At 38.4% G+C, this 13,818-nt stretch overlaps 1 protein-coding gene across 1 annotated transcript in view; it reads right to left on the bottom strand.

Moving 5' to 3' along the window:
* Nucleotides 1–899: 899 nt before the first annotated feature.
* The window catches only part of LOC140151998 (transient-receptor-potential-like protein), a 39,206-nt gene continuing 26,287 nt past the window's right edge, over nucleotides 900–13,818 (bottom strand). Inside the window, exons 10-15 of the mRNA XM_072174299.1 lie at nucleotides 11,037–11,435; nucleotides 9,300–9,495; nucleotides 8,557–8,739; nucleotides 7,390–7,437; nucleotides 4,619–4,764; nucleotides 900–1,657 (exon numbers count right to left, since the gene is read on the bottom strand). Of these exons, the coding sequence (XP_072030400.1) occupies nucleotides 1,594–1,657; nucleotides 4,619–4,764; nucleotides 7,390–7,437; nucleotides 8,557–8,739; nucleotides 9,300–9,495; nucleotides 11,037–11,435 (1,036 nt within the window). The 3' untranslated portion in view covers nucleotides 900–1,593. The remainder of the gene's footprint in view (nucleotides 1,658–4,618; nucleotides 4,765–7,389; nucleotides 7,438–8,556; nucleotides 8,740–9,299; nucleotides 9,496–11,036; nucleotides 11,436–13,818) is intronic.

Here is a 13,818-nt window from a genome sequence, read left to right as displayed (position 1 = left end):
CTTATAATTTCATTTTCTGGATATCTGTACCCGGTACGGGGCTCAAACTCAGTGACAACAAATCTCATGACCATGGGGAACATTTTGCAATGGTCAGGTCAAAGGTCATGCAGAGGTCAAATTTATTTTTGAAATGCATTTTCTTGACATCTGTAAGGGGTACGGGGCTCAAACTATGTGACAACAAACTTACTGACCAGGGGAACACTTTGGAAAACTGTGCAGGGATCAGGTCAAAGGTTATCTGGGGTCAAATCTTAGAATTATATTTTCTGGACATTTGTAAGGAGTACAAGACTCAAACTCGTGACAACAAACCTCATGACCAGGGGAACATTTTTGGAACATCTTTCAGGGGTCAGATACCTCCAAAATACTAACATGCCCCAGCTAGGTTTGTGGTCTATGACCACCATTTGCCTCTAGTTGTACTTCACTCTTTGTTTCATCCCAGAAATGGAATCGAAGGAGAAACACCAAGTTTGAGCATCTTTGGCATTGTGATCTTATGGTCAATCACATCAAAAGCCTTCGAAAAATCTGTTAGCACAAGTGTGCCAACATTTCTTGATTTGAAATCAAATGGTGATAGACATCAGTAAGGCAGTAGATGGTAGACAATACCTTCTGGTAACCAAATTGTCTTTGATCAACATGATGAATAGCATCCACAATTCATTTACACACTCTTCCTTTAGCGACTAATTCGCAAGACACGGGTCAGGGAAATCGGGCGCAGTTTGCCGATTGAAGGCGGAGTTTGCTTATGGATTGGCTTGACTTCTTATCCTGTTTGGCTGCGTTTTGAACAGAAAAGGCAATCTACGAATGCAAAATGAAAACTTCAGGAATAATGTCTCATGCCTGTGCATGTGCTAATTAATAACCACATTGGGGCCATTTGCAGGCGGGATGATCCTAAATAAATTGAAGAATTAGATCCATCTTGACCCTGATAATAGAGAAACAAACATCTGTATTGGCATTGACAGTCAGTCAAAAGAACTTTTATATAGTTTGTGCAAATGTTCTTTTTGGCATACATTAATATGTGCTGTAAAAGTTCATACAGAGGTCAGTCAAAATTCAAATTGCTCAAATGCTATTGAAAAGTTCTCCAATTCGTCTGGGAATGGCGATCCAGAAAAAGTATATATACTTTTACCTATCTGTGACATTCCCTTCTGGAGTTATTTTTAGGGGTCGCATGTGCTTCAAACTTGGTGGGTGGGTGCAACAGATACCGAGATTGAATACAAATGCAGTCTGGTCATTAGCGTTCTGATTCTGAGTGTAATGGATTCAATTAGAAGAGGGCACTCGTATCGATCTTTGAGAGGTGACATGACTGCCCATTTCACTGGATTGGTGAGATGCAGTTGTCGCATAGCTTGTAGATTGATTCCATTTGACTAACTAGAGCCGAAAGTCTTATCCTGTTTGGCTGCCCTTTGAACAAAAAAGGCACATACTGCAAATTGTTGATTCACATTCAATAATATTAATTGTGTGTCCACTGCAAGTTTTCCGCGCTGACAATCTACGAATGCGGAATGAAAACTTCTCTGCCTATGCATGTGCTAATTAATAACCTCACTGGGGCCATTGGCAGGCGGGATGATCCTGAATGAATTGAAGAATTAGATCCATCTTGACCCTGAAAATAGATAGAGAAACATCTGTATTGGCACTGACAGTCAGTAAAAAGAACGATCACCAAGATAAACTTGTGTTAATTAGTATGTACAAAAATTAATGTTCTTTTTGGCATAAAGTACAGACTTCACATTTGATATGGAATATTTTTTTTTTTTTTCCGAGACTGGTCTAGTAGGGGTCTGCATAAACCGCACGGGCTAAATATTAATTGGGGTGTGTCGGAAGATAATGTAAAATATTTGTTTGACAGAAAATGTACTTTCCATTAGTTTACATTATGACACTCATTATGTAGTGAATTAGCCTAAAATGGCGGATTTAAGGAGACTGAATTTGATTTTTATGGGGGTAAAATTTCTGCATTTGAGCAACATTATTCTGATCAAATTTATTGAGGTTTGAGGCGATATTTACTGAATCTAACTACCATAAGTGTTCGTCAGAACTGAAATGCACTTGTAATCTACCAGTTTTGAAAATGAGAGGAGCTTTAAACAAGAATTTGTCTTTAAAAAAGACAAAGTTCACGGATCAGGTGTATTATAATAGTACATGTACTTTCAGCTACTTTGGTCTAACATTTAATATTCATATCTAACCTGCTCTGCACTTATTCGACAATAAATAAGTGATATGAGGCTTAATAATGATACATGCGTCTTGACTCTAGAAAACAATATTTTTAAAAACCTCATTTTGCATTTAGTTTTTAAGCCCCTCGGGAGCCACCTACAGGATCTCATTTTGCATTTAGGTTTTTATTGTGTTGCAAAGTAGCAAAACTTTCTTTATATATGGCGCAATTTGTGTCTGAAAAAGGCTATCCCCTCTTACAACCTATCGACAGGTCTGATTTCTATAATGAGGTGTCACCGGGTTTGCAAGAGATAATAATACCAAATCTAAACACCATGAAATTCACCACATCACGATCAAGCTCACATTAGGCGCCCATTCCTTTTTTAAAGGAATTTGTATTAAGCTACCTATACAGGAAACAAATTTGGCTATAACTACGAAAAAAATTGCAAGATGCCTTTATCACTAAAGTAAACAAATTAAACAGCCATTTACTCTTGCTTGCTTTTGTCAGGGTCATGGTCCTGTTTTTATGAACTGAACACCAATATTATACAGGTTTATACACATGGGTTATTACAAGAGTCAATAAACATTCAATTAACTATAGATAATGGACTTGGTTTTGTGGAATGTAGTAATTTTCTGAAGTAAATCGCCTGCTGCATAGTTTTCTATACAAATGATATGTTTATTTTGTGATCAGGCCTGGCCATGACCTGCTAACCAATCAGTTATGTGTATTGTCAGCATGTGATGGCTATAAGCCAATTACAAAAATGTTTATAAAAAAGGCTAAAAAATTCCTACATTTAACAGACTCTTCCCCGACCAAGGGCTAATGAGTAAGTTGTCAGTGGGGCAAGATTAGATAAAGGCATACAAACTAGGGTATAAGATATTAGGAATTATTTCCTAGTCTCTTTAGCCACAGGCTTGGTGGGCTATATAGCTATTCAAGACACAGGATATGTAAGGGATAAACTGTGCATATGAGATGTGGGTGCAAGTGGCATTATTTCACTGCCGTGAAAAAAATATGGCTCTTAAAAGTGGTACGCACTCAGAAATTTGAATGATCCCCTGGGGCCAAAGGTTATAAACTTACTGTACACAAAGAAACAGCGTGGGTTCACTGGACAACCAGGAATCCGCGCAGTTGTTTTGTCCCGTAAGATTATAACATTTGACTCCAGGGGGCCACTCAAACTTTCTGAGCACGTACCACTTTTAAGAGCCCTATTTTTAAACTCCTCCCATGTTAAAAAAAGTTGGTACATTGCAAGTGTATTTCAGCTGTGATGAATGCCAATTGCTGACGAAGTTTAAGAAATATCACCTCACCCCCTAAAATTTGATAATAACAAAACAATGTTGCATAAAGTCCGAAATTGTGTCCCCTACAAAGCTCAAATTCAGCTTCTCTAAATTCGACATTGTAGGCAAATTCGCTACATTATGAGCACCATAATGTAAACTCATGGGAAGCACATTAATTTTTCCATCAAACAATTATTTTACACCATCTCCCGACACACCCCAATTGATATTTAGCCCGTGCGGTCCATGCAGATTCCGTCCAGGCCAGTCTTGGAATTTTGAGAAAAAATATTCCATATTAAATGTCAAGTCTGTAATATGTGCTGTAAAATGTAAAAAGCACATAGGCCTACTATTTACCATATTAAATTCAGTCTGCGATATTCTAAAGGTCCTATTGCTGCAGTGCACCAATTCCGCTTTCCTCTCATTCTAATGTTTTCATGTTCTTTTGAATATAAAAACGACTCTTTTCAGAGCCACCATTTAATAAAATGACAATGGTTGGGGCTTATTCATGGACCCGTTTATCTCCATCTCTTGTGGTCCTTTCAGTCAGTGACACAAATTCTTCAATCAAGGGATGTACTTGAGTGTCTTGTTTAGCTTCTTACCTGGCAGAGCCCATATCTGTATATATTGAAGTATCATCGCTGGGATCACGGAGAGAGCCCAGTTCTCCGCCCGGGGTTATCCGTGATCCAAGCAAAATTTGTCAAATAAGATTCTTTTTCATAAGAAATTATAATTAGGCCTATCATTCGTGCCCCGGATTCGTGCATGCATGACAATTTTTGTAAAGTTGTAAAAATTTTAATTTATCAACCGAAAGTAACATGACTGGGTTTTTTTGCGTGTGTCAAACGACAAAGTTATATTTTCAGTGCACATCATGGCACATGGTGCACGGTATTTTTTGTACAACCATTCTCTTTACAAAAATGTGTTTTTTAATGGTTTTATATATTTTCTGATTTAGGATATCACTGATAATGCCTTGAAATTATTTGGTGGCAAGTTTCATAAAATCAACCTCTTGTGAGGCAAAGTCAAAACTTACTCCATGTTATTCAAAGAATCTCTGATGATGCCCATTTCATGGGCCAGTTTTTTGCCACTATCGCTGTCCCTCGCCAGGCTCGTGCTTTTGTCATTCGAGCCAATAGAGGTCTTCACATATCGATCCACTATGGTTTCAACTAATGTCTGAGAAACAAACAAACATATTTTAAATATACACAAACGCACAAAATAAAGACTTCGCATAAGGTAGTACAACCGTTACAAATGCGCTTAACATATAGAGAGACTGCGATGGTTTATGTACAGGCATTGTGATGTCCCATTCGCCTAATTTCATTCAATATCAATCACGACACAATCTAAGAGAAAGCGCAGTGATCTACAGTGTGCTGCGCACAGCCATAAACTCACAAGCCTCAGCACACTTAACAGGAATTACCTGACCACAGTGGCCCAGGACACACCATAATATTATAAACCACGTTCTCGTACGGGTAACCGTGGCAATTAAAGGTACTAAATGTTTTAGCAATATCTCTCCTCAATTTTGATTCTTACACCGTCAAAGTTATTTTTCTGAAATTAAATTTCACTGCTCATCTAAAGTCTAAGGATTCTTATTGTGGTGATCCTTTTATTCCCAGCCAAAGGGAAACCTTTTTTCTTTTTGTAATGATTCATGAGAAGAAGTGATCGCTACTGGGCAGGGTTGTCCACAGATCTCATCATTGAGCAGGTGCTAAAGAGGAGTGTAAAGTAGAGGGCTGAGCATAGGAAGTGGAAGAGCAAGACAGAGTAGGGATGTAAACGACACATTAGAGTTACTGGGCTACCTCAAAGAGCGGTGTCCATTAAATCCAGACCCTAACCTGCTCAACATTGCAAATGGAATGATAACAGACAGAGCTGTTAATGTGGACCAATCCAGAGCCAGCAGGGAACATTATTATTTTCGATCTATCATCAGTCTTCAGCTAGGAGTTGTGCAGTTATCCACCTGCACTGTTTGATTCATCAAGCTTTCTCCTGGAAGCGACTAAAGCAGGTCCAGCTACTATGGAAAGTGTCAAAGTATAATCAGTCAGAGCCTGGTGAAAATGTGCACTACATTTTGGATGGTGGTGCACTACTAGTACCGTCTTCCATGGCCCCGTAGAACAACTTACAGCAACATTTGCCGGCTCTGTGTTGATTATATTATGATGGGTATGAAGCTGGTCCCACCACCACCAAGGATGCCACCAATCTTAGACGAACAGAACCTTGTCCCGGATTTTCTTTACAGGGACGTTTCAAGCAATGTTTCATCACCCTCCTCAGTGACAAACTGGAAATGACTGGTTGCGTTACATTTCATGCAAAATACGACGATGCAATGTCCTGAGTCAGTAGAGTCTGCAAGATCAATTGAAACCGTTCTTGTTGGTGATGACACTGACCTCCTCGTCCTACTTATCTACTATGCTGAACTGAATGCACATAACATCAACTTTGCACCAGAGCCAAAGCAAAACTCTAAGAAAAATAGAAAGTGGAACATCACAACGTTGAAGGTGAATTTGTGAAATAGCGTGTGTGACCACATTCTTTTAATCCATGTTGTTCTTGGCTGCGACACCACATTCCGTCTATTTTGAATTGGGAAGAGTGTAGCACTCGAGGATCAAAAGGAATGCCAGCTTTTGTGAACATGTCGAGGTATTCAATCAAACAGATGAACATATCAAAGAGGACATTATTAGAGGTAAAGAGAAGTCACTGTACTGGTAGCCTGCACAGTGGTGAATCAACAGAGGGGCTAGATACCCTGAGATACAGGAAGTTTTGTGAGAAAGTCTAGCACCTCACTTGTAGAAGCAATGACATCCGCCGCCGCAAGTACCATAGTCTGCGTGTCTACTATCAAGATTACCCATCCTGAAACATGCATTTTAGGCATAAAAATCACTCAGAAAGTTACGTAATATGAGAATTATGACTAAATAAGTTTTAAAAGTACTACAATTGGCGGCCATTCTGGATTTATACAAATTGGGGCACAAAGGCATTGGGCCCTAAAGACCCCGCAAAAAAATGTGCATTTATATAAATTACCACAAACGTTGTGTAGACTGGGAATGATGACCAAATCAATATAAAAAATCCCAAAATTTCACCTGTTCAGTAATTCTTCCCGTTTTAGTGGTCGCTCCCATTTGAATACTTGGCTAGCATCCCGCTTGCATATGTGGACGCCAGGGGCGTAGCAAGAGCATCAGGGGCCCATGGACAAGGAACAGTCCGGGCCCTTTTAACCAGGGCGGGATTTAGCCTACCTTATGGGCTCTGGGCCAGGCCAAAATTTGGAGGTCCCAAACTCACGTGCCGAGGAAGGCATGTGCACTCAAGTCAGTGGCCAAGTTTTGGTTTAACTAAAGGGGGACTAACATATTTTGTTCAATTCAATTTCAGACTACTTTGGCCCCAGATCAACATAAATTTTGGTATTTTAATGCGCGCGAAGCGCAGAAAATTTACAATTTTGCCCTATTTTGACCCAAAAACATGCTGTTATTGGGGTTAAAAGAAAGATGCAAAGGGCAATTTTGGGCCAAAATTGCCCTTGACCCGGGCCCATCTGGCCCAATGGTATAAAAATCCGGCCCTGCTCTCCATTATCAGCCCTTATTTAATTTTTGTTTTTGTGCCGGGGCCCCTGAACCCTCGGGGCCCATGGACTTCGTCCACCCTGTCCCCCCGCTTGCTACGCGCCTGGTGGACGCGTTAGTAATAGTAACACTATTTGCGTAAAGCAGTGACGTTCCTTACCTTGTTGGAGTTCGTCTGCTGAATTTCATCAAATTCAATTGGTTTGTTCTGTAGATTGAAAATGGTGAGATAGATAATTATTAGAAACAAACTCTGCATCTGGCAAATCCCTTTTGTATTTTTGTTATTGATATGTTTAACCTCCTTTACTTTTGCATTAAAGGGTTGCTAATGTTTTCGCCTGTAACTTCTACAACTGACTGTGCTGATGGATATACATATTTTTGTGCGTGTTGCTCGAAAAAACAAGCCATACTCTTTTTTCAGAAACAAGGGAGGCCATACTTTTGGCATGTTCAGTGTTGTTTGCGCAGTCTTTCTTACATCCACATATGTGACGTGTCATGTCAAAAGGAGACACTTTTGGGCAGGTTATGAATTTTGAGGGTTTTACATATCTTAAATAAAGAGATATTTTGCTCCACAGCGCCGTTTTCCCAAATGAATTTGGACATTCCTAAGCAAAGATATTGATTTTTATGTTATTAAGTTATGGTATTATAAAATTGGAAATTGAGATATCGGCCTTTAAAAATATTATTGACAATGTTGAGAGTGGGAATTAACTTGAAAAATGTCTCAAAAAATACAAGATGCAAGTTACATTCCGGTCTGAAACTATCAGACAATATTTTTAACATTAATAACATCACAAATTCGCAACAAACCGAAATTGTGAAAAAATCACCCCGGGCAGATTTTTGGTTATTTCTCCATTTACGATCCTGCCCAAAAGTGTCTCCTTTTGACATGACACCGTCACATATGATGTTCTCAAGCAATGATTGAGGTGTTGGCGGTTACTCAGTATGTAAAAATAAGGTCACGGATGCACGTCTGCACTGTACGAACTGTATGTATTGTGTAAGTCAATGGGTTTTTAGATAAATTTATTCAATGCTATAAATGCTATTGAAAAATGATGAGGCAGACTATTCAAAAACGGATTGGTATGATTTTGATACAGCCTGAATGATGAAGAAAAAACTTTGCTTGGAGCCCAAAAAGGTTAGCTGTTTGGGTTGCTTGGTGCACAAAATAGTTATCTACTGAGATTATACCCTGGGGTTAAACCCCGGGGTTAAACGAAACCTGTCAACCTTTTGTACTCCAGGCAGCTCATGCAGTTAGTCTTTTTGTGCTCCAAACAGTCGATATCAAGCTTACTCTTCGTTGATGATAGTCGCTGCAGCAACAACGCCATATCCTGCTACAAGATGCAGAAATCCAGTTACGAATCACTCTTAGCGTCGGTAACAGGTTGAATGGTGGTGGAAGTGTAGCACTAGTTGTCATGTAATCCGCCATTAAATTAGTTCTGGCCAGTTTCCACTCTACATCTGAGTTTTCCTAAAACAGACAGGGAAGTAGTATTACAATATATTTTGATTAGCTGGTTTTTTCCCGGGTTTTATTCGTCACGTGACTTCAAAAACGTCAGGTCAACTGGTTCCGAACCACGATCAAAATGGTCACAACACAAAGTCAATGGTCGAAACAGATATGTAAACCAAGCGTCGTCCAGTGAATGCGTCATAAAGGTATGACATATTCACTACGACGGCGAATTGGCGCTTTTCGGTCAACCATTTACGCCATTTTACAATATATTCAGGGAAGAACACAAGCCCAGTTTAAGATGCATGAAAAACGGGGTCAGAGAAACCTGTGACAGTAGGGATGATCTAGGAACCAAGTGATACAGCCGTCTGGGAACGGTCGCGGCTGGAATAGCTCAATGGTGCAAACATCGCTGGTGTGTAATAGCAATATTCACAATACATCTTAAAAAGTTTTGACCACCATTAATATTTCTAACAACATACCATATCTAGCCTATCTAAAATATTAAAGACCTAAAAGCAGCATTTGGGTTGGGAAGCAGATACATGAACAAAAAACAGACAAACCTCTACACGTGTGTATGTGTTGCTCATCATGGCGATAAGTGCATTTAACATGACTACAACCACTACTACCATGTAACCCGCGTAGAGTATTTCGCCTACTCTGAACGTCATTTTAAATTGTGTATCCATGTGCATAGCTTCCCCATCAATTGGACTAAACAGAGACCAAAATAAGACGCAGAGTGAATCGGATAATCTGAAGGAAAAAACACAAGTATAGAAAAGATTACTGCATACTGACGAATGCACACGTTATATAAACCGGTCCTTTTTTTTGTACAATGACAATACACCAGTCATAAAAAGAAACTCGTTAGTTATAGTCATCCTTGCTGTTCAACAACCTGGTAATATTTATCATTCTGAAATACACATTTTGTTAATTGGACTTTGCTTTCTCATTTGACACCCTGTTCGTGAAAATCAAATAAGAATTGACCAAGATATGCGATTCCAAACCGTAAAACCCCAATGGGAACGCATCGTTGTATTGCACACAAACACCACGGCCCAATCAATAAAGCACACAATGTAACAGGCACAATTGAATCGTTAAAATTGCAACTTTTGATTTTGGGGTTTGCGGGTTTGAAGGCGCATATCTTGGTCAATTTCTGCTCGATATTCACGAACAGGGTGTCAAATGGGAAAGCAAAGTCCAATTAACAAAATGTATATTTCAGAATGATAAATATTACCAGGTTGTTGAACAGCAAGGTCAAGGATTACTATAACTGATGAGTTTCTTTTTGTGCCTGGTGTAGACGGCGACATTATCGACTTATATTGCTGTGAAAGCCGCTGTCAGAGGATGTTAAATAAACCAATAGACTGAAGCTTTTTATATTGTGTCCGATTTGAACGCTGACATAATTGTTTCCAATATCCATGAAGTCATGCGTTCGACACCTGTTCGCCGTAGAAGTGATGATGTAACAGAATTAATTACCATAACAATAGGTTTAAACAATTTTTGAATATATCGCACTGCACGAGCAAATCCCGCGGTACATCTGCAATGCGACTCAATATAGGTATTGTCGAGTTTGATGTGTCACTGAGGTAACGAAACATCCTACATAGCATAAACTATTATTTTTATGGAAAGGCCAATAATTTGTGAATATTTTCAACAAAATCGGTGCTTTTTTCAATTTTGCTCCATATTGTGGCAAACGTGGACCTCACAATGTTACATTTTTGTTCATAACCCCATAACCGTACATCGTAGATAGGTCAAACTATACTTTTTTGAATCCATATGACTAGCGAAACACATTGTTTGTTTCTTAACCAAGTTCGAGTAATTTTGAACTTGACCTCTGTGTAAAAGTTCAACGACCTTTTCCCACCAAATAAGGGTGCTGTTGAAATGCCTCCATACCCTATAATGATAAGCGCTATAAGTACTATATCTCTGCCAAATACGGCAAATTGTTACGGGAATTTATTAGACTTTAATGATATTATTCAATCTATTTGCAGAAATCAGTGCAGTGGTAATTGTTTCTTCTAACAAAGGTTTGACGACTTAAACTCGATAATATTATTTTCACCAGATATTCGACGTCAAGTAGGCCTTTCACTTATTTTTGTCAACAAACATACGTTACAAGATAAGAATGAACTGAAACAGATTGAATAAAGAGCACTTGTTGCATCGTATATTTGACGTCGAATAACAAAGTATGAATCAGGTCTTACTCCCAAATTGAGTGAAACGAAATAATTACTAACGTTGTGAAGGCTGAATGCTTACACCCATCATCGTTTTCATCGCAGTTTGCCATTTTGATGATGTCGTAAGTGGTGTAAAGTTGCGTCATTCCAAGAGCAAATGAAATCCAAACAAAAATGAAGACGATGAAGAAACGAACAATATCACTGATCATTCCACCAAATGATGCTCTGAGTGGACCTACAAAAGCCACTACGACAATGTCTCTTAGAAGAGCTAAGAAAGACAAAACGGTGGCAACACCAATAAGAGCGTCTCCAATCAAGGCTATATCGTTGGTATTAATGGAGACTGGAAACGACTCATCTGTGGTACTTGATTTATAATCATCAGCCTCTGCAGGTTCATGAGTATATGATTCGTCTTGGATTACTGACGAGGACGAATTTAAGGTGTCTCTGAAATGATAATCATAATTCAAACATCTTTACCCTACAGTGCACTACAGTAAGCCAAAGAATTAAGGTACCAGTTGTGTTCACCCCTGTATATCCTTAATAAAGACAAATATGTCAAAATTAAAACAAGCAGTCGACGCCTGCACTCTTTAGCTCTGATTTAAGACCTTATTTGTTGAAATTGGTTGAGAATTAAAGAAACGGTGATCTAAAACCTAATGAAGACACGAAATAAAAAGTTGCACTTTTGTGTTCTAATCAATGAAAGCACGACGCTAGTTTTTCGTGTTAATTAACGAAAGCACGGCGCTAGTTCACTTGTTCGCTAACGCTTTGTGTACAAATCAATAGGGCATCATCATATGGAGCAAACTGCAACTTTTAAATTGGTATCTTCCTTGGGTTTTTGGATCGTCGTGTCTTTATTTCTTGAACAATTTCAACGAATGGGTCTTAAATTCGAGCTAAAAGATGCCGCTATTGGCTGTTGGTTCCAATTTATTTATTTATTTATTTATTTATTTATTTATGCTTTCATTATACAGGGTAGCCCCTTCAGTAACAAAGTACTGCTATTCTAGGGGGCCCTGTTACAAAGTATAAGAATACAATTGAAAAATATTTACAGTATCATACAATGGAAAAATAACATACAAATACAAATATAATAAACAAATATAAATATGAAACAATCATATAATGATCAATCACCCTTAAGGTTACGTAGGGTGAAAATTCCACTCAACTTGTCTTTTGTTTTTTAATTTTTATTTATGAAGTATACCGTAAACGTTCGCCTAATGGCGCTTTTGGATTCTTAGAAATGTGAGAGCGCCATCCTTGTAAAATCTCAACAGCATTAAGGATACGTGTATGTTAAATTGAGCAACCTGGACATAATGCCTCAGAAAAAATATCGTGACATGGCCCAATACTTTAGGTCACTAGGTTAGTTGCTAGAGCAGCAAATGTTTTGGGGTTTCTTCAGGTATTCTTTCTCAAAGTGCCATTGGACTTAATTTGTAAATCGATTCATACGTTATACCTAACTCATTTTGGTAAATTTTTTTATAACATTGTAATTTCTTCATATTTTTTTACTATTCTTCAGTTCAAAATTACACGCTTCTATTGTCTGACCCGTTAGCTCAGTCGGTAGAGTGTGCGCCTTGAATGGTGAATGGTACTTGTTCGAATCTTGATTTCTGCCCCCACTTTTATGTGAAGAAGGGTCAAGAAATGTTTTTGGATTTTGTCCCCATTTTACGAGCGAATATTGTGAATTTTTTTTAATTTAATTTTAATTTTCTTATTTTTTTTAGATAAATAGGCACTGCGAACAAACGGCAACAAAAACCGCTGACAAAATTTGCTCCACCTGCTACCTATCAATGCGTGATATATTCCACTGCATTTAACAGTTAAATGACCTTTGAAAAATAGAACGGCCTCAATGTTTCAAATTGTGTAACTACATTACTTTATTCATTTATGCATTATAAATGATCAGCTATTTTTTCTTTTCTTAAAAGGATCGAACCCAAGTAGATCAGACCATTGATCATATAACTATCAGACCACGAAGTAGTTACGTAACTCCGTGATGGTATCGGAACCAAGCACTGTTTGTATGGCGATCATTACGATCACGCTATCTTGGTATGCCTTTTTTGTGTACTGATTGTTTCGATCGTGGTTCATTACTTAAGCGCGTGATCCCATATTCCCGTTGACATAGTAACATTACGTAACTTCGATACCGGGCTTCGATACTGAATAGTTGTTGAGTGCACATAATATGGAAAGCCATCGGGGTATTGTGTGCCTTCCAAAGCGCCTTTTAACATGTTCTCATTGTGTTGTGGAATCCTAGCCAGTATTCAATGATAGCTATTAGCCTTGCGTTTATCGATTGGCTCCAAACAAAGGATTTGAACCGGTTTCTTCCCCGTAATCATGGCGCAGTGCAGTCCATTCAATCAAATATTGTCATCTCAACCTATTTGATCGTAGTGCATTTGTTATGTGTGTAAGATGAACTGTCGCGGTAGATGCAATCATGCTTTTGTTGAATGCATTTGAGTAGTCCGCCATATTTACGGGATGATAAGTCATATGCATAGCCTCTATTCAGTTGGTCGTTGTATGATTTTGTTCGTTCACTCATTCAAATTGTATTTATGATACATCCTCCGTGGAACAGTTTCAAACAAATATAGCTAGGGATTATTGGGGCAGAGGTTATCTTTTGAATCCTCTTAGAGCCCAAATTTACAAAAAGTCTGCGTGAATAAAATTGCGCACCCCCTATTTCGGCAACAACAATTTTATGATCCCAAACCCCAAAATTGTATTGAAATCAGTCTTTTGAATAAAATAACAC

Source organism: Amphiura filiformis, chromosome 5, assembly GCF_039555335.1.
Source record: "Amphiura filiformis chromosome 5, Afil_fr2py, whole genome shotgun sequence".
NCBI lineage: Eukaryota > Metazoa > Echinodermata > Ophiuroidea > Amphilepidida > Amphiuridae > Amphiura > Amphiura filiformis.
Note: the sequence above shows the minus strand (reverse complement) of the source record. Positions and strands in the feature narration are given on the sequence as shown.